Source organism: Serinus canaria, chromosome 21 (assembly GCF_022539315.1).
Source record: "Serinus canaria isolate serCan28SL12 chromosome 21, serCan2020, whole genome shotgun sequence".
NCBI lineage: Eukaryota > Metazoa > Chordata > Aves > Passeriformes > Fringillidae > Serinus > Serinus canaria.
In genome coordinates this window covers 1,245,990-1,265,318 of record NC_066334.1, presented here as the reverse complement: position 1 = coordinate 1,265,318, position 19,329 = coordinate 1,245,990, and the positions used below count along the sequence as shown (strand labels likewise).

The following is a 19,329-nucleotide window of genomic DNA, read 5'->3' as shown; positions in this document are numbered from 1 at the left end:
TACAAGTACAGAAGCTTCCAACAGATAAAAATAAGCTGATTTTTTTCTGTTCCAGAAGCATCCCTGCTGTAGCCAATCTTTGCACACAGCTTTGTTACCTGTTTGGGTCAGAGTGACGGGCCAGTATGTTATAGCACCCCATGATCAACTTCTCATAAACACGTGCTAGGAACTCATCCGAGTCCGCCGGGCCCAAGATCCTCTCCAGGGAGTTGCTGCTGATTTCTGCCACACTCTCTGTGCTGGTCTCCAGAAGGAGGGGCAGCAGGGAATGGATCACCTGGGGCGGGTTGGGATCATCTGACCAGCTTGAGAAGAAAAGGACACAAGTTAATTCTCTGCATGATGTATCACAGATCATCCCTACTGGAAACTAGAATTCACATTATGTGAGGCACAACTCCGGACGGAAGTCAGTGATGAAAGCCTTTTTGGAAAGGTGGGATAAAAACACTGGCCCAGCCATTTTCCTCCTCAGAAAAATATATACAGTTACAGCATCTGCCTAGACAGTGCCAGTCTGCAGTGTCAGTGACTACTTTTTGGTTTCAGAGTACTTTAGACTAAGTCCCTGGGAAAAAAATGCCATTTCACTTTTTCTTAAACGTTAAAACTTCACACAAGTGAATGATAACAAAACACAAATGAATTAGTTAGATCTGTATTGTGTCAGTTTACATCCCCTTCTCTTCAAGTCCATATTTGACAAAAAGGTTTCTCTCAGGGAGCTTTACTTTTGGAGATACCACAGGAAACAGAAAGACTGACTGTCATTCATTTGGTATTTGGAACTGTAAACTGGAAGGTTTAGGTCAGAACCAGCACCAGGTCAGTAAGTGTTGCACAGTCAGCCCTGGAGGACAGAGAGCAAAGCACCCAGCAGTGTGAGGAACACACAGTGTAACACAAGGCCTGACTTACATGATGAGATCCCCAGTGAGCCTGACCAGGGACAGCAGGGTGTGCTTGAGGGAGGCTGCCAGGGGCAGGCTCTGGCTGCAGAGGGTGCCCAAGTGGGCAGCCTGCACGGCACTGATGTAGCTTTCTGCAGGGATGGTGTCGTTGGCAAAGGCGTTGCGCTGGGGAGGGACACACACACACACATGTCAGAGCCCTGGATCTGGGACAGAGGCACACACTGCCCCCACTCCCAGCAATGCCTGCAGCTGCACTCACACCACATCAGGCCCCGAGCCTGGACTCACCCATGAACCGATGTTGGGGAACTCGTTGGTGTGGATGTTGTTCCAGGATTCACACAGGGTCTGCACAGCTGATGGCAAGTTCTGGACAAGGGTTGGACCTGCAGTTACATAGAACGATCAGGCACTGAATAAATTCAAAAATCTGCCAGTAAAAATCATCTTTAAATGTTTAAGAGCATCCCAGCTTCTTTCACTTCATTTGAACTGCAGAAAACATGGCATATCAACAGTTCATAGTTCCCACTGTTATTCCATGCCACAAGCTCCAATATGGTTACAAAAACATTTCACTGATCCAGAGGAGCTCACAAGATAATGATCCTTTCAAGGTTTGCCCAGTTGTTTCAGCTGGTAGGATACTGAAGAGACTTTGCCGTGTGCTGCTCGCAGCACAGCTCACTCGTTTGAACAGCGGTGGAGATCACTTTGAAATTGGGTACTGGAAGCACTGTGGGAAGATTCACCCATGGAGGCACCCTGAAGCCCAGCAGTGCCCTGGCCCTCACCCAGAGTGTTGGGCTTGCAGCGGCCGGAGCCGATGGCCAGGACGGCGGCGTAGCCCCGCAGCTTCTCCTCGGAGGCTCTGCTGTCCGAGGACGCCTCCTCCGAGAGGCTCCGCAGCAGGTAGGACCTGCAGGGAGGGGATTGACCTCAGCAACTGCATCTGCAGCTCACAACTGAGTGTGTCAACGGAGTGACAGAAAAAAACACAAACTTCTGAAGTTCTGCCCCACACTTCATCTCACACCACTAAGGGACTTCTGGGCTTTTATCTCCTCTAAGCTACTTACCAGGAGAAGTGCCCAAAAAGAAAAAGCTGATTTACTTTTACTTTCTTCTACACAGGTTCTAACGAGAGTTTAGAAGAATTTAGATTTTTTAATGTAAGAATTAACCCCCACCCCCCTTTCTTGATGGTCTGACAGCCTCAATACTATGCCAGAGAAATAACCTTAAGTAGCACTATCCTAGAGGGTGGTTTTATCTTTGGAGGAAAAGCTGGTTTTGCAAACTTGCAAGGAAGCCTTGGAAGATCATACAAGGAGGCTACTCAGAAACAACAAAGTCCCATGCATGGCTTGAGAAGCTACTTGTTATTCTTCTTTTAAAGCAAGGGACCCTCTAGAGGACACAAAGTAATTACTTCAGACCATAAAACTCCCAGGCACTTCTAAGAAAACAAGACACAAAACACAGAGAAAGCCCAAAGCACAGCAGGAAATTGTATTCCTATTGGAAACCCCAAGGACTGTACCTGGTAAAAGTAGCATAAGTGTCAATGAGCTGCAGCGTAGCAGGGAGGAGGTTCTTGGTTATCTCTGAGGACTTGTGGGGATCAGTTTCTGCAGCTGACTTGGAAAAGTGCTCATCTAGAGAAACCTGGATCTTGGAGATGGCAGCATCAAGGGTGTAAATGGATTGTAAACTGGGGACTTCATGCAGCTGGAGAATGGTTGTGCAGTCGACAGCACAGAAAGAAGAGATCTGCAAACACAGAAGATGGAACAGTAAGTGCAGATCATCCCACAGAAGCAGAAGTTTTTATGTGTAGCTGCACTCCCACACCTCACCTGTCGAGCAAAGTATTCCTCTGCTATTTCCACGTCGTACTTCACAGAGATGCACTTGCTGGAGGTCAGTTCAATGAGAGGAGCAGCATGCTCAGCCTTCATGCCCTGCTTGATAAGGTGATCCTACAAATGCCAAAACCCAGATCCATCACACTTGAACAGTGCTCTGGAATTAACCAGTTTACAAAAGACAGGCACAAGTCCCCCCAAAACAAATCCCACGTGCAGTCAGCACGGGGGGCTGACACTGTCACTGTCCCCTCCCCCACACCCCACGGAGCTGAGGCTGTACCTTGATCCACACAACGTAGGACGGGATCTGCAGGCGGGAGGACCAGCGCAGGGTGTGCAGGAGGTCACAGTCACTCATCTCAGGGGTGTTCATGGCCAAATGGTGCATGTAGCTTCTGGAGGGAGGCAAAATCCCCAGGATCCGCCACAGGATCAGGAAGTAGTACTGAAGGGCACAGGCTTCCTAAACAGAAGAACAGTTGGAAAAATTAGTACAGAATGACTGCAGTCTGCATCATTACAGCTACTGAAATATCTCCTCAGGGACTCCACACTCCTGCAGATGTGCCAAATCAGATGAACACATTCTGGACTGAGTTTCTTCCATATTAAACAATAAAATAGGCAACACAGGAGCGAGAAAAGAAAAAGGAAAAATGATCTAATTTATTCCTGTTTAATCGTGCTCTAGCCACACCTCCTGGAATTACCATGGACTTACAGCAAGTCTGAAGCACATTATGAATTAAAAGCTCAAGAGGCGTGCAGCCACCACAAACACAATGGTTAGCTATGAGATTTTTAAGTTCCTCATTACTCCAAGCACAGTCCAAAATACTTTGGTTAAATACTTTGCTTGAAAATACTAAGTTTAAAAACTTGTTATTCCTCCACACAGGCAGCAAGACAGTCTTACCAGTGCAGTGACATTTTTGTTCTCCCTCCTCCTGAGTGTATCAAACTGGGAGCCAGCAGCCAGTAATGAGGTGAGGGCTGTGTAGAGCTCGTCGTACTTTGTAGTCCTGGAGAAAAGGACCTCACACACCTGCAGGAGATGAGAAATCTGGACTCTGCTTTGCAGAGCTCTTTAAGCATTCAGAATACCCACAGCCCAAAACCTTGCAAAATAAACGTCAGAGAGTTTCTGCTGGGGCTGTGGATCAATGGACTGGGGATAAGGGGCAGGCAGGAGAGGGAGCCCATAACCCTGATGGCAACAAAACCCAAAGAGAACTTGGAGCAAAGTGATGAGAAAACAACTCTAATGCGTCTTTGTCTGAATCCCAAGCATTCCTGCAAGTACTACAACAGATCTCCACAGATTTTGCACAGTGACTGCCCTGACATCCAACTAGGGGTAAGAAGGAATCCCATGTTATCTTATGTGGCCACTCTTCTTTTCTCCATTTAGTGAAAGATTCCTGGTCCTTCTTTTTAATTGAGTTTTTCCTTCTTGTCTGTTTTCCCTGGCACTTGGCAAACCCCCATGGCCCTCCAGAAAGTCTCTACCAGCAGCGCCATACCGTGCTATCCAGACGGTTCAGATCATCCTCAGAAGCCTCTGGAGACAGGATGCAGTAGAACCTGGGCTGTGGAGCAGAGTCTGGAATGTGAGAACAAAAAATAACCTTCAAAATGGCAGTTTAAACAGGCCACATTGTGTTATATCCTCTCCTCATCTCCACAACCTTCTGCATTGTATGACCACTAGCAGAACACATTACAGGTGCTCTAACCTGTGGCATAGGCAGCCAAAGCTTTCCTACTCCTACAATCCTGGCAAAATAAACACACACTTATTTTTAATTACTTGTTGCATACTCCTAGGAGAGAACAACTTTGAATTTTATTTAATAAAACAATTCTTGCCTTATTAGATGTATTTTCACCTATTGTAACTATGGCCATTAAAAGGCATTTGAGCAGGAAAAGATGCTCAAATCAAGGCACAGAAAAAGCTCTCATTTATTTATAAAAGCAAATCTTGCAATAAAAAATTCCTTACATTTTCTTTCTTACCTGATGAACAGTGTTTGGTCCAGTTTTCTTCCACTTCTTTAAAGCCATGATAAAGTGGGACAGATGTCCGTCTGCTGCTGTCCTGGGATCCACTCACCCAGCCAATGGGTGGAGTCAGCAAATTATATTGTACCTGAATTTAAAAAAAAACCAAACAAAAACCCACCCATGGCATCCTTGTCACTGAGGGGTAGGGGGAAAATACCACCCCACAGAGAAAGAAACACAAAACAGAAACAGTCCTACTCAAAACACAATATTCCACTCTTCTGGGGGAAGCCCTGGACCCTCCGTGGTGCTTTTTATTGTGGACTGAGCAGTTTAAATCCATGGCCAAGCGTCCCACAGTTGGAAAAGCCAGGCACAAAGCACCACCCTGTCCCATTAATGAGGACAGTCCCAAAAACCTCCATGGTCAAACACTAAATCAAGGAAGTACAAAAGGTATTCATGAAATAAACTGACAAATACACAAGATTTTAAAGATATGGTGGGACAATCATCCTGTCCTTGCTACGATTTATTAAGACACCAGTCACACCAGGAATTTACACTCCAACTGAACCTGCTGCAAGGAACCAGCCATAATTAATCATTCCTTGGAACTCCGAGGTTTGGTATCAACATCAAAACTGATTTACTCACAAGGGTCATGGTAAGAACACACCAAATGAGTGCCCATTACAGATTCCTGCTGGGTGACCAATTAAATACCCAGCTGCCAAAACCTTACCTGTTCGAACAGGTACACAGGGGCCTTGGAATACTGGTGGAGCAGGTAGTCAAACACCAGCAGCAGCCGTGCCACGATGAGGGGCACAGAACACTGCTGGGTCTCCATGTTTGCTGTCAGCTCCACAATGGTCTGGATACAGAGCATCATGATGGATCTGCGGCCCCTCTCTGAGAAATTGTGGAAAATGAGCAGCAGCAGCTGGAGATGCTCCACGTTCAGATCTTCTGTGTCACTGGGGAGAGTCCCCTGCAAGGCGTTTTGCTTCAGGGTGCCCACAAACCTGGCAACAGGAGAGGAAGTTTGCCAAGTTTAGATCCCTCTTCAAAATCTCTTTAACCAGAAATAATTTTATTTTTCTGCTTACTGTTCTAATACTGGCAATTTCACAAATGTTCACTACATTATGTATTGGAATGAGACTGCGTGAGCAGAAAAACCTACAGAAATTAAATCAGTGCAAATATATTTAGTGGAAAACAGGAACAATCATTCAAAAGGAGAAGGGGTGATTCAAACCTGCTCATTAGAGCTTTAAACCACCTAAAGCCTATCAGTGAAAGCCAGGTAATGGCAGAGAGGAACAATCTCAGCACCATGCTAACAGGACCTCTCAGAAACCTGCTGAAAAATAAGAGATCCTCCTTTCCTTTTTGCAGCCGGCCTTGCTGCAATTCAGCCTCCTCCCCTCTAAGTCCCTCTAATCCTGGGTAAAGGATTCTCCAGCACAGCAGACTGACCCTCTGCTCCCCCCAGCACCACATGGATCCCAGATCAGTGAACACACCCAATTGAAATGCTGAGGCCAGAGAATTCTCACTTGACAGGAAATGAGAGAAGCAAGAGATGACTGATTTCCAGCTTAACATAAAATGATCTCACCTTTCCCAGACTTTAAGGCACTCTGGAACGTCAGGATCTCCCTGGGCAGTGGCTTTATGCTGCCAAATCAGGAGGAGTCGGGACAGCACAGACAGACTTTGAGGGTGGATGTAGAGAGGCCACGGACCTTCAGAAAAAGGGGCAACTCCCAGCTGCTGGAGAAGTGTGTTCTGGAACAAAACAGGCTTGTTGGAAAGAGGCAAGTCCTGTCTGATGCTTTAATTAATTAAAAGTATGATTTGAGCACACAGTTGCCAATAAACAGCAGGGCTCTCAGCTCTGCTAACACAGCAATGCCTCTCCTGTCTCAGATACAGGGCAGAGCTATGCTCAAAGCTGTCACTTCAGCACCTAAACACAACAAAGTCTCAACACCAAGGCAGAAGAAATGGCATTAATGTATTTTTCTCATTCACTGCAATATCAGAGCAGGAGAGACTATGCTACTGTGTTCAGTATCTGTGCATCTGCAAGAACAGCCCTTTGGCTGATCACAGCAACATTTGCTTCTTTTCAAATGTAATAAAAAGGCAGATGGATGAAAAGTCCAACTGCTTTTAAAAATTAACAAACAACAGAGTGTTTTAAATACAGTAGTAAACAGCCCACAAAGTATATGGGTTGAATTCAGTGATGGGTGAAGCAGGTTCATAACCTCCATGACAGGGTTAAGTCAGGTCAGCCCATGACCCAGCAAAGAAACCTAGAGGCTACAAAGTTAGGACATGAAAGCAAAAGGATTAAGTTGATTCTCTCCTGAGAAATTCCAAGGCCTTTTGGCATGAGTCCTGACATCAGAGCAAATATGTAGGAATGTCTCTTGATAATGGCATGGATAGAGGCAACTCTCAAAAACAAAATACACAAACTCATTTCCTTCTCAGCTTTCATCACCTTCAAAGTCCAGTGAATTAGTGAGAACTCTAAATGTTAAGTTTACACTGTGCAGGATGTTTTGTGCTGGATGACTGAAAGGTCATTCAAATCATGGGACTCAAAATATTCCAACCCGTTTTTGCAGAATATACTCAAGGCCAAATGGAACAACCAGCACACTACTCAAGGTGTGGAGAACCCATATAGAGGCATAAACAGACACCAACACTTCTTCATTTCATTTATGCATTCAATCCCAACTCACCTGCAGGGCAGGGGACTGAAGATCTGAGGTCACCAAGGAATGGTTGAAGTGATACAGAGCAGCAGCAAACTCCTCATCTGATGTGCCTGTAAGACAGGGATCGAGAGCCCTTACTGCCTTTGCTCTCCAGCATTTAAAAGTTTGACATGAAACTAAAATAAAGAGACACCTCTGGGCTGTACAGCCCTACCAGAGAGGTTTGCTCACTCACCCTTCAGGCCATCCTTGTCCACCTCCTTGATGATGCTCGCCAGCGTGGCCATGTGCTGCTCCGACAGGGACACGCTCAGGTAGTTGCGAATGAAGTTATTCCTGGAGTTCAGCATAGAAGAAGTGATAAAGTTCAAAATGTTTGAAGCTAGGCTCAAAAACTGAAAAGAAAAGAGAAACACACTATAGAAACAACAAAAGCAGAGGGACAACATTAAACAAAAACTAAACCACCAGCAAAATAAATCAAGTCCCTTAAACCTCACCCCCCTGCAGTGGAAGAAAGGTGCACTCATGGCAATCCAGCTCCCTGCACTGTGGTGTGCACCAAGACTTACCCAGAACTCTCTGAGAAGGTTGGAGGCCTCCAACTTCTCCACTGCAGTTCTTATTTTTGTCTTTACCCAAGAGAGCTGGAGCTAAAAGCATTCTATCAGCAAGTCACTCACTTGCAGCTCTGCCCCCATTCTCCCTCTCCCTCTGTAACCCAAAGAGAGACAATCTCCAGCCTCTGCTTCCCTGCCAGCAAAAATCCCTAGACACTCCATCAGAGAGGGAGAGGGCTCCTTCTCCACAGCCACAACGCTCCCTGATTCCCCTGAGCAGTGCACCAGAAGCCCCTGCTGTTTCCAGCACAGCAGTCCCTGGCAGGAGAAGGGTGCCCGAGCCCAGCAGTGCCTGCCCCAGCCCCCCCAGCTCCCGGGGCCAAGCTCTGGCCATACCAGCTCGGGGTCCTTGCGGCTGGCCAAGATGTTCCCGTTCTCCCCAGCGCTCTGCTTGTTGGGGCTCTTCACCCTCGGTGAGCTCTCCAGAGGAGGGGGTGGAGGGGGTGGTGGTGGAGCCACTTTCTCCTTGCTGGGAGAGATTGTCTCTTCAAACCATTGCCCCAGGATTGGCTCACTGTCGTCATCTAGCACACAGGGCAGGAACAACAAACCCACAGTGTTATAAGCAAACACCTCACAAAATTACCCAGCCTGAGAAAGGCCTAAAACAGAAATTCACTGAGCAGCCTTAAGCTGTCTGCTAGCTTCATTTCTTCTGTCCAAATCACAAGGCAAAGCCCTTTCACAGAGGTCCAGCAGGAATTTACACAATGAAATTATTTCCGCTCTACTCTTAAGCAAATACTGTCAAATCCCAGCCACTCAGGCTTCAGTTTACACAAAAGAGAGCAGTCAGCATTACTTCTGCCACACAGCCCTTACAAACTGCTCTGTATTCTCAGTGTTACAAGTCAGTCTGAGAAGGCAACAGCATAGTAGCCAGGTCTCCATTAAATGTGAAAAGCAGTGTAAAATCCTGAGCTGCTGCAAACTCTACTACCTTGGCTGCTGTCCTCCTCAGTGCTGCTGAAGTCATCCTCGTAGTAGGTGTTGGAGTCAGTGGAGGCACTGGCATCACTGCTCATGGAGCCCTTCCTCTGGCGCTGCAGGACACAGGCCTAAAGAACAACAGAACCAGGAAAATTCTGGGATTATAAAATATAATAATTTGAAAATAAGAATAACTTCCTCATGCCTTTTAATTTTCTTCTAGCAAATTCGTCTCAACTAGTTTATTAACAGTTTTTCAAGGTTTAAGTTGTACTAAAAATACACAGGATGGTTGAAAATAAACAATCTACGCAAGCTTGTAAGCAACACTTGAAGTAACAGTTCCAATACAAAATCATCTGTTACCAATGCAGCCTTTTCATCTTCCCACTAAAATCACAAGTACCATTAAACTTACAAAAAAGTGCATTTCCATTAGCACAGGTTTGTCAAATTTACATTTCTGAAGAGAGGAAAGAGAAATGCCCTGACTGACGACTTCTGAAAGAAGAATTGTATGTTCTCAGCACAGTCCCAGTTTGTTAAGTGCTGACCATCTGGAGTGGCTCAGCTCCAGAAGTTCTCTAGCTGTGTGCCAGTTCCTACCTTTCTGTAGGAAGTGGAGAGCAGAGTCAGCAGCAGATTAGTGAGTGGCACAGAGTCTATGAGCCGCTGGATCCTCTGGATGGATGTGCTCTGAGCCATGATATCCAGCACTGCTGGAGGGCCGTCACTCTCCCAGCCCTGGAGGACAGAATTTCAAATTGAATTGAAAGAAAAAGAAATTGGTAGGAGAATTCCAAGCGTGCATCAGTGGAGAAGGCAAAATGTTTCAGGACAATGTCCGTGCTACCTGCATACCTTGTGCAATGCCTCCACCTGCAGATCTTGGAAAAGAGATGACAGCAATTTGATGGCATGATTTGCCAGCACCACTGACAGCACCCCAAACCCTTGATGCCTGCAGAAACAGAAAGGACAGAATGTCATTTCAGGGGGAAAATAATAAATAAATAAATGTTCAATAAAGTGACTGCTTTGCTAAACTGGAGACAACAACTTCTCTTCTTTCCAAGACGCGGGACTTGAATTGCAAATAGAGATAAAATTTCATGACATCAACAAGACCCTGCAGTAGCTGCTTGCTGGGGCTGGTTAGACCCCTGGCCAATGCTCCCTGCAGGGGTGTCACATACCCTTTCCCAGGTCCCAGTTTGGGAGACCCCACGCCCTCCTTAGTGCGAGCAATGATGTCTCTGACGCGAAGAGCAGCCAAGGGATCCTTCTCCTTCCCCTTATCAGCCAAGGCCGTGGGGCTGAGGTTCAAGATGAGGAAGAGGCTGTTCAGCAAACACCAAGCCCCGAGCAGCTGGAAGTTCTGATAATGCTATCGTGCCAAAAGTCGTGGGGAAGCGGGGAGAAAAAAGCACCAAAAAGACAAAACACCGTCAATCCAAATGCCAAAGTACACCGGCACAAAAAGGGTAAAAAAGTTACTGAGACGGAAATCTTACCTCCCCCCCTGCACGGCGTGAATTGCTGATGGCTTGTCCTATCATTTCATAGATTTCAAGCTACAAATAAAGCCAAAACCTGAGTAAGGCACCCCACCAGACAGCAACAAAAATAAAAACTTCAAATGCAATTGTATTTTACCCTCTACCCCTTTAACTCCTTTAGCAGCAATGGCTATATCCCAAAATCATAGCTGTGTATTGCAATGCAAACAAACACAAATTCTGTGCTCTTCGCTTGCTGAGGAGGAAAACAATGAACACTCTGTGGTTTACTTACACATTTCTGTACAATAGTAGCAGCATCGTTTTCATAATCTTCTTCTTTGGAGCTCGTTGACCCGGTTCGTACCTGCTGGGTGCTGCCCACATGCAGGATGGCCATGCAGGTGGCCACGCTCACACCTCGGGGAAAACAAGTGCAGGGATATTCTTAGGAAGAGCCAGTCTTGGGACAAAATGTTCCTATTTAGCACATTAAGACATGTGGTATTGAATGTGTCCATCAACTTGATGGAGCAGGGAATTATTACAGCGAAAGATTAAAAAAACTTTAGTACCCTCAAAAGAATGAAGTCTTCCCCTACAGAAACACATGGGAGCAGTTAAAGGAGGTAATGTTTTACCATGTAATTCAATATAATTTTTAAGACAATCTTTAGACTCAAGTGCCACAGCTCCTTAAAATCTCCCCCATACCAATTAAACACTCAGGATTCTGGTGTGCTTAAACCACTCCTGGGAAACAAGACTGATTTGGGGCTATGACAAATTAAGCTGAAGCCTAAAGTAAAAATGTATTATGCTCTGAATATAAAAAGAAGGAGCAGAAATTACAGGCTGTTAAGAAAATGTTGAGTCAGTCTTTCTTAGATACTGACAGGAACAGTCACTCTTTCAGTCAGTTCTTAGATACTGACAGGAACAGTGGCAGAACATATCAGTAACAACTTCAATATTAACCCGATCACCACAATGTGCTGCAGAGCTTCAAATTCTTGAGAAACAAAAGCTACTTGTGGGCTGAGCCTCGAACATGCAGGTAACAAAGCACAGCCAAAAGCACCAAAAAACTACTGGAGATTCACTCACCTGCATAGAGACAGCTAAGAGCAAGAACAGTCACATCCTGAAGACGCGTGGGTGTCAGGGGCTCCAGCACGGGCAGGGACAGAGTATCCAGAGCCATGGTGACATCGATCACCAGCGAGTGGAACCTGCGGCAAGACACAGGGTGAGCCCTGGGCAGACCCAGTGACCCCCCTGACATCCCCTGGGCACGAGGGGATGCCCTGGGCAGGGCTGGCACTGACCCGTTGCGCACGGCCGTGGCGTCGGCCACGGTGGCTGGCATGATGAAGAAGGAGTTGGCGGACACGGCGTCCTGGAAGCGGTTGATGTAGCGCAGGAAGTACGGCAGGTTCAGGCACACGCGCAGCAGCTTCTCGGAGCCACCTGCCAAGCACAGCAGCAGGGCTGTGTCACTGCTTCATTCGGCCCTAAGGGCCCTCAGTAATTGACTTAATTGCTCTTGGTGGTGAGAAAATGCCCTTGGAGATGAGGTCATTGGATAAAGAGTGCTTTACAACAGCAGCTGCTGAAGTTGCAGCCCACACTTGTAAACAGGGGTCACAAAGCTCTGTGTCCACGTTACAGGACACACCAGGTACAGCTGGTGGGACTTGATGATCCCAAAGGTCTCTTTCGACACTAACAATCCTGTGATTCTAATCCACATCTACTCAACAATCCATCCCATAAGGTATTTCATACTGTGCACCTAATTTACCCTCCATACACAAATACACTGAGCTCATCTCTGCAATAAAAACTCCATTTCAGCCACAACATCCCCTGGTGATTGACCAGGCAACTCAGGGAACCCTTTAGGTCAGAGAGTTTCTTCCCACTCAGAGCTGTGAGATGTAACACTGGAGAGACATTTTTCCAGTACTTTTTTGGCCCCAGGCTAGAAAGCTGATTCTCACCAAGTTCTTGCAGGCTGGCCACATTCTGAGCAATGAATATGCTCTTGGTCTTTGTTGCAGAGGTTTGATCTGTGGCAGCTTGATCCTCGCCCTCTCCTTCCACCTAAAGCAAACACATACTAAATATATTATGGAAGCACTAAAAATACACAGTACTTCTCTAAGTCTCTACACAGAAGCAAGGTGTATCAGCAGCACAACTCCAAACAGCCATGGATGTCAGTGAATGCTGCATTCCATGAGGAAACAAATCCAGTATTGCCAATGCAGCACAAACAGTATTTGCTTGTTTGCCATTTATCCCATGCAAGCAGGATTTATGTACTTAAGGAAGGTTCTCTTTACACCTGTATCGAAAAGCACCACTTAAAGACCTCTGTCTTTCCCTGCACTATGTTAATGTTGTTGAAATTCAGACTGTTTCTGTTTTAGAGGTTTTTTTACCTGTGTCTCTGTTGTGATTGATGGTGATGACGAGACTCTGGGGTTAAAGACTGATGTCAATTGGTTGAGGAAGTTCATCTGCACTTCCTTCTGTCTCAGCTCTGGGCTCACCGGGGAGGCCAATTCCTTCTGGTCCTCAACTGCAGGGAAAACAGCAAACCTCAGATTTTCTGTGCCTGACTCCAGTGCTGCAGTGAAACACACACGGCTGAAGCCCCTCCCTACCATCAGAGAGGGTTTTGACAGTCTGAGGCAACTTGGCTGATTTCATCATCGCTGTGAAGGTGATGATTTCTGTGCGGTCCAGGCGGCTGCAGCCCGTGCAAAGCCCCTTGATCAGCAGGATGAGGTGTTTCTACAGAAAACAGAGACATCAAGTACGATTTAAACTGTCTCAATTCCAATCCCTCCTCTATATCGTTTACTCTAAGTAGATGGATTAAGAGTAATGCAGCTTCAGCTGGTGAGGCCACTGCAACTGCTCTGAGCCACTCTGATCTCTCCCAAGGATGGAGACACATCCCTGAATGTAGGTAATCCGGGTCACTGACACTGCCTGTGCTTCCCATGGAAAACACCTGGAAAAGCTCTCTCTGCTGTGACACACAACATTACGGGAACACTCCTCACAGGCCTTCCCTCTTTCAAATATATTTAATCTTTCCCACAAGACAGAAATACAATCAGGCAAGAAAACATCTTTAAAAACTCAACAGATAGCTGTGACCCAGGCTGTTGCACAAAACCAAACCAGAGTGCAGGAAACGAACTGAATTAACCAAGGCTTCAGGTCACCTTTATTTATAGGTTTATACTCACACCTTTCGAGTTGTGAGTGAGCTTTGATTCTGACTATAGAATGCAAAGGGGCAGGAATCAGAGTCTAGCAAAGTGTACACCTTAAATATTTTAAAAGTTTCATTAATTTTGCTTCATGCATTCAACATCAGAGCAGGTATTTCAGAATTAGAGCCCAAAGTCCATCTCACACTGTGGCTGGCCCAGGAGGTCCAAACCTGTCTCACCTGTGAAACAGCACATGCTTCATCTGGGTTCTCAAGCCGCAGCAGGGAGAATTCAATCAGGACTTTACAGGCAGCTGCCACTGACTGCAACTGGTTTCTGGGTACTGAAAAAAAGCACATCCTTGTACTCAGAGTAAGTTTTAAAACAGCCCAGGGTAATAAGCTCCCAATGGTGTCAATAAAGCAGGATGCTCTGCAGTGTGGGTACACACTCAATCTCTCCTGCCTAACACAGATGCAATATAAACTCAGTCTCATTACAATGTAACCCAAGAAATGTCAGCAAAGAGAGGATAATTCCTTCTGCCAGACAGGGGAATTCAGACAGATAAAGTAGGTTCTCCAGCAACATTATTTAATGCTGACAGAAATCTGAAGAACATGCAACAAGTTCACAAAGCCCATTTTTTTTGTTGAAATTGCTAAATTGTCAGCCAAAATAACAGAAAATATCTTGAGTCACAATGTTTTGATCATTAACTCAAACACAGTAATGTAACTACAAAAGCCCTGAATGGTTTGGGTTGGAAGGGACCATAAATCCCATCCTGTCCCACCCCCTGCCATGGCCAGGGACACCTTCCACTTGACCAGGTTGCTCCAAGCCTCATCCAACCTGGCCTTGGCCATTTCCAGGGATGGCAGTGTTCTAACTGCTGAAGGATAATCTAAAAATCCTGAACACTGATTTAAACACTCGACCAAAAACTAAATCAGGTCAATGAATAAGCAGCCAAAAAGGCGACGCCATCCAGGAGTTGGTGGCCAAACACTCTCATCAACAAACTTCTCTCTCCATCAGAGCTGACATTTCATGGTGCAAAGGCCAGCAACGTTGGCCCTAAAGTCTGATTCAGCAAGAGGGCAAAAAACAAATACAAAAATCAACAGTTCTGATTTACTTTTACTGCATCCAGTCATTACACAGGAGCAAGAGAAGCAAAGGAGCACTTACTGAGACCACACACAGTAGTGATGTAGTGTGTGGAAAGTGCAATGAAGGAGGAGTAGAAAGGCTCGTACTGCTTGTCATGGTCCAGGATTTCAGATTCACTGCAAGGGAGAAGGGGACAGAGGTCAGCCAGACCCAGCACAGCAGCACCACCACCCAGCACCCCAATGTGTCCCATGACAGGGGCAAGGCAAGGTGACAGCACTGGGAACACAACCCTCGTGTCCCCGGGGCTGAGTCCTCCAGCAGCAGCCAGATCATGGCATCAGCATCACTACCCACACAGGAATTGTAAGGAAATATTGTGCTGCCAGTGTTTCTCCTCCACAGTATCAACAGGTCAGGCTCTACCAGCTGCACTCCCTGCCAGAGGCTCATTAACCTTTAAGTTGTTCTAAACTCAGCTGCCCAGAGAGCCTGGACTGTGTGTTCTGCTAAGGCTGGCAGGATTTGCCAGGCCTGGAGCACAGGCATTCCCTTCCCAGCATGGCACAGAGTCAGTTGGAGCCTGTGCAAGGCTGCAGATCAGAGGAATCAAACCAGGCAAGTGCAGAACCACAGCACACACAGGCACAGCACCTGGGACCACCTGGAGGGGTCTGGGCAGCTAAGGCAGAGTCCCTGAGGCTTCTCAGCTGGCCTCAGAGATCAGCTTTCTATGGCAGAGGTGACACCTTAGACGTGTCCCACCACATCCCACCAGCACAGACTCGGAGAACACAATCTGCTCTGCCTCCTCACCTACTTTTTGTTCTTGTGTTTCCTGTGACAAGACTAAGGGATGTGCATATCTGCCTCCTAATCAATCATTTACTTTCTTTCCCATCTTCATGCAGTGATGTGGACAAGCAAGCTGGAAGAACAGATTATTAGACTCAGCTTCACTTTGCCTCTCCAAACCCAGACAGGCTTCTCCACCTCTGGGCCAGAGGTGATTCCTGGAGGGCAGGTGGGGAGCAGAGGGCAGCAGCCCATGGCACAGGCCGTACTCAGCTCCAACCATGATGTCACCATTCCCTAGTGACCTGAACAAAGCCCAGTTTATGCCCAGTCACCTTCCCTTTTTGCAGCCTAAGCCATCATTTACAGCTGTAACAGGAGGTGCAGCTAGAACAGAAACAACTCTGGAACAGAACCATTTCTCCACAAAAACAAGCAAAAATAAATACTTGTCAGCTTTGTAGTTTGATTTCCTAGGTCTGAGGTTTTATTTAGTCTGCCTGAAAAGCTGAAATACAAATAGAAAAATAGAAAATTAAGAGAGGCTTTACTGGGATATATTCAACAGTGTCACACGACCGAGTTCCAACACCTCAGGTCTCACTCACCCTCCATGCCAGAACTGCTCTGGTGAGGAAGGAACCCAAGGACTGAACAGGCAAAGCAGCCTCTGCTCTCTCCTTTCCACACATTCATTTTGCTCACCTACCTCTCAGGCCCAGCTGCAAGCCAGCAGCAGTAGATGTATGTAAGCATTGTTAAGAGAACAAATTAGAACAATTTGGGAATAACAGAGTACAGGAGAGGCTGACAGCTCCTAAATTACTGCATAGGTCAAGCTGTGCACCACACAGTGCCCAGAGGGTATAAAGAACACAGAGGTGCAGAATCCAGCACCAGATAGGGATTGGCCAATGGGAGGTTTGAGTTTGACTTAAGCACACTGTGGATGATAATGCAAAGTGGAAGGCAGCAGTCAAGTCATCATCAATCCTTGCAAGTAACCATGGACAGAAGATAACAGCTCAATCTGGGATGTGCTGGAGCGTTATTCTGAGCACACAGTGAGCTTTAATAATGACTTTTCAGCCTCTGGACTGTGCTTTATTGCTTAGAGGGGCTTTGCTTCCCAGGGAAGCTCATTGCTCAGGCTGAGAGAAGTCTCACTGTCACTGTGCAGGTTAATCAGCACCAAACCCCAGCTCCTGCCTCAGCTCTGCTCCCCCAGTCCTGACAGCCCCAAACACAGCCTGTCTCCAGTCCTGACAGCCCCAAACACAGTCTGTCTCCAGTCCTGACAGCCCCACACACAGGCTGTCCTTGGGGCAGTGGGCCCAAAGCAGCCTCCTCCTGGGGAAAGCACTGCTCCAGGTGCAGATGCCCCTGTGGAAACCCCTTCCTCAAAAACCAGCCTGAAGAGACTTCACAGAGCTGCACCTTTCCAAGGCAGCATTTCCATTATTTATGTCAAATAAGGGCCTAATTTCTGTCAATTCTTGAGGACACCTGCTAACTGGTAACCTCATGACGGTTAAACTTATAAATGAAATACCAGAGTAGGTAAAAAAGGAGTTTATTGTTTTATTTTGAAAAGAGTAATACTGGTGATTTCAATGTCACCACACCAAGTTTATTTAAGGGGAAATCTAGCCACTTTGGGGTTGGCTGACACCATCAAGAGCTTAACAACTGCCTCCTAAAAATAACTCGAACACATAAAAGATTTTCTGTGGGAAATCTAAAGACAGGTTCTTGTTCAGCACAGAAAGACACAGCTCCAGACACAAACAAGTTGTATTTATTCCTTTGTCATTTAGCACACCACAGCAAGGCATGAAACAAAAAATACCATCCTGCAAGAGCCCAAATCCTGCCAGACCACTAGACACACAACTCCAACCCCAGGCAGAACTGCTTGGAGGCAACAAACTGCTGTCTCAAGTGGAAAACAGAGCCAAGGTTGCCTCTAAAGGAGGAAACAGCTCTCTCCCAGAACTCAAGTGGATCCGCTCCAGTGTCCCTGGGATACTCGGATGGAACACTCCACTAATGAACTTTAGGCACAGGGACAGCAGAGCTCCTCAGGGAAAAGTGACACTGGAATGGTCCCTAAAACAAAGAGTGGCCAAAGAACAGCCCAAACCCATGGACACCAAGGGTGCAGCTCCCAGGGGAACAACTGCTCTGTGTGCAGGCACAGAACTCCTCCAATTAACTCTTTGAACCTGAAAGCGTCCACTGCACACTCAGCCATTCTACATTAAACAAAACACCTCAAGACTTTATTTTAGCACCTTCCTCAGTGCACTGGTTATTTTATGTTTTCTAACAACTTACTGTGGCCGGGGTTATATCTCTGTAACTGAGCATGATGCTGTGGCATTCACATCTCGTGTTTTAGATCATAAAACAAGCTGCAAGCTGAATTAACTAGTTGCAGTGGGTACTCTTATGCTCTGAGTCCAACCTGTGCGGTTAAGACAAGGCAGATTTGATTTGGTTCTGCTTTATTTCGACTTAAAATAGAAGAAGCACTGCAGTGGAAAAGACTTGGAGGGAAGTCTGGTCACCCCCGAGCCCGGTGAGACAACACTTCCCACGGCCCAACCGGGTAAACTGTGACACGCCTAGACAAAAGCAAAACCACAAGAACAGTCCCGAAGCCTCTCGGCGGGCGCCTGTCCGAGGTGCTGCGGCCGGGCGAGCACCCTCAGCCCGTTATGGGGCCCGAGGGCACCTCCGATAGCTCCGGCCCCGGGACAACGGGAAGAGCCGGGGACGGAGCTCGGGGCTTTGCCCGGGCAGCCACAGCCCCGCCGGGCACCGAGCCCGGCACCGGGCCCCTCACACCCGGCCGGGCCCCGCCTCAGCCGCTCCCGCAGCGGCACCCTCAGCGCTGCCCCTGAGCGGGCGACGCCGAGGGTCGGCAGCCCCCGCCCGCGCTCGCTCACCTCTCGATGACCGAGGCGAGCAGCTGCGGCAGCTCCTTCATGTCGAAGGCCGAGTAGGACGCGGAGAGCAGCGGCCGCACGGCCACGTCCCAGCCGGGCCCGGCCGCGGCCCCCGCGCCGCCCGCCGCCATCTTGGGCTGCGCTGGGCCGGGGGCCGCGGCGCGCACAGCGCCCCCTGCCGGCGGGGCGGCGACCGCGCAACGTCGCGCCGCCCCATTGGCCCGCGGCGCGTGCGCGTGCGCACTGCGTGAGTCAGCAACTTTTGGCGCGCGGCGCGTGCGCGGCGCTGGGAAGGAGGGGCGGGGCTTGGCGCATGCGCCGTGCGCGCGCCCCGCCCCCGCGGCTGCCCCGGGGCAGGGAGGGCTTGGAGCGGCCCGAGAAATCATCCAAAAACCCCAAAAAGCGAAAAAAACCCCTGCTTCAAGAGTCTCCCAAAACACTTAAATAAGGAAACAACCCCCCCCCCCACGTAAATCCCCAAAAAATCCCCACTTAAACAGCCAAAAATTCCTACTTAAGTAGCTCAAAACGCACTGAAATAGCCCCATAAAACCTCTTAAACGGCCCCAAAACCCACCTCAATAACACCGCAATAGCCGCAAACCCCCAGCTAAACAGCCCTGCAGAATCACCTCAGTAATGCCTA

General features: G+C 47.6%; 1 protein-coding gene across 6 annotated transcripts in view; it reads right to left on the bottom strand.

The window, feature by feature from the left end:
- UBR4 (ubiquitin protein ligase E3 component n-recognin 4) overlaps positions 1-18,850 on the bottom strand; it is an 85,416-nt gene extending 66,566 nt beyond the window's left edge. For 5 of the 6 annotated variants that reach the window (XM_050982609.1, XM_030232891.2, XM_050982610.1 and 2 more), the window contains exons 1-29: positions 18,684-18,850; positions 15,016-15,113; positions 14,061-14,164; positions 13,261-13,390; positions 13,036-13,175; positions 12,592-12,694; positions 11,917-12,058; positions 11,696-11,820; positions 10,884-11,008; positions 10,604-10,663; positions 10,286-10,476; positions 9,951-10,050; positions 9,696-9,833; positions 9,100-9,217; positions 8,496-8,683; positions 7,775-7,934; positions 7,564-7,649; positions 6,423-6,592; positions 5,541-5,823; positions 4,808-4,940; positions 4,312-4,391; positions 3,705-3,833; positions 3,069-3,251; positions 2,777-2,899; positions 2,461-2,690; positions 1,712-1,836; positions 1,206-1,303; positions 922-1,079; positions 99-308 (exon numbers count right to left, since the gene is read on the bottom strand). In XM_050982609.1, coding sequence (XP_050838566.1) covers positions 99-308; positions 922-1,079; positions 1,206-1,303; positions 1,712-1,836; positions 2,461-2,690; positions 2,777-2,899; positions 3,069-3,251; positions 3,705-3,833; positions 4,312-4,391; positions 4,808-4,940; positions 5,541-5,823; positions 6,423-6,592; positions 7,564-7,649; positions 7,775-7,934; positions 8,496-8,683; positions 9,100-9,217; positions 9,696-9,833; positions 9,951-10,050; positions 10,286-10,476; positions 10,604-10,663; positions 10,884-11,008; positions 11,696-11,820; positions 11,917-12,058; positions 12,592-12,694; positions 13,036-13,175; positions 13,261-13,390; positions 14,061-14,164; positions 15,016-15,113; positions 18,684-18,814 — 4,061 coding nt within the window. In that variant the 5' untranslated portion in view covers positions 18,815-18,850. Of the gene's footprint in view, positions 1-98; positions 309-921; positions 1,080-1,205; positions 1,304-1,711; positions 1,837-2,460; positions 2,691-2,776; positions 2,900-3,068; positions 3,252-3,704; positions 3,834-4,311; positions 4,392-4,807; positions 4,941-5,540; positions 5,824-6,422; positions 6,593-7,563; positions 7,650-7,774; positions 7,935-8,495; positions 8,684-9,099; positions 9,218-9,695; positions 9,834-9,950; positions 10,051-10,285; positions 10,477-10,603; positions 10,664-10,883; positions 11,009-11,695; positions 11,821-11,916; positions 12,059-12,591; positions 12,695-13,035; positions 13,176-13,260; positions 13,391-14,060; positions 14,165-15,015; positions 15,114-18,683 lie in introns of those variants that run through there. The other variant, XM_050982613.1, reaches the window with a different exon arrangement.
- Between the last annotated feature and the right edge of the window lie 479 nt (positions 18,851-19,329).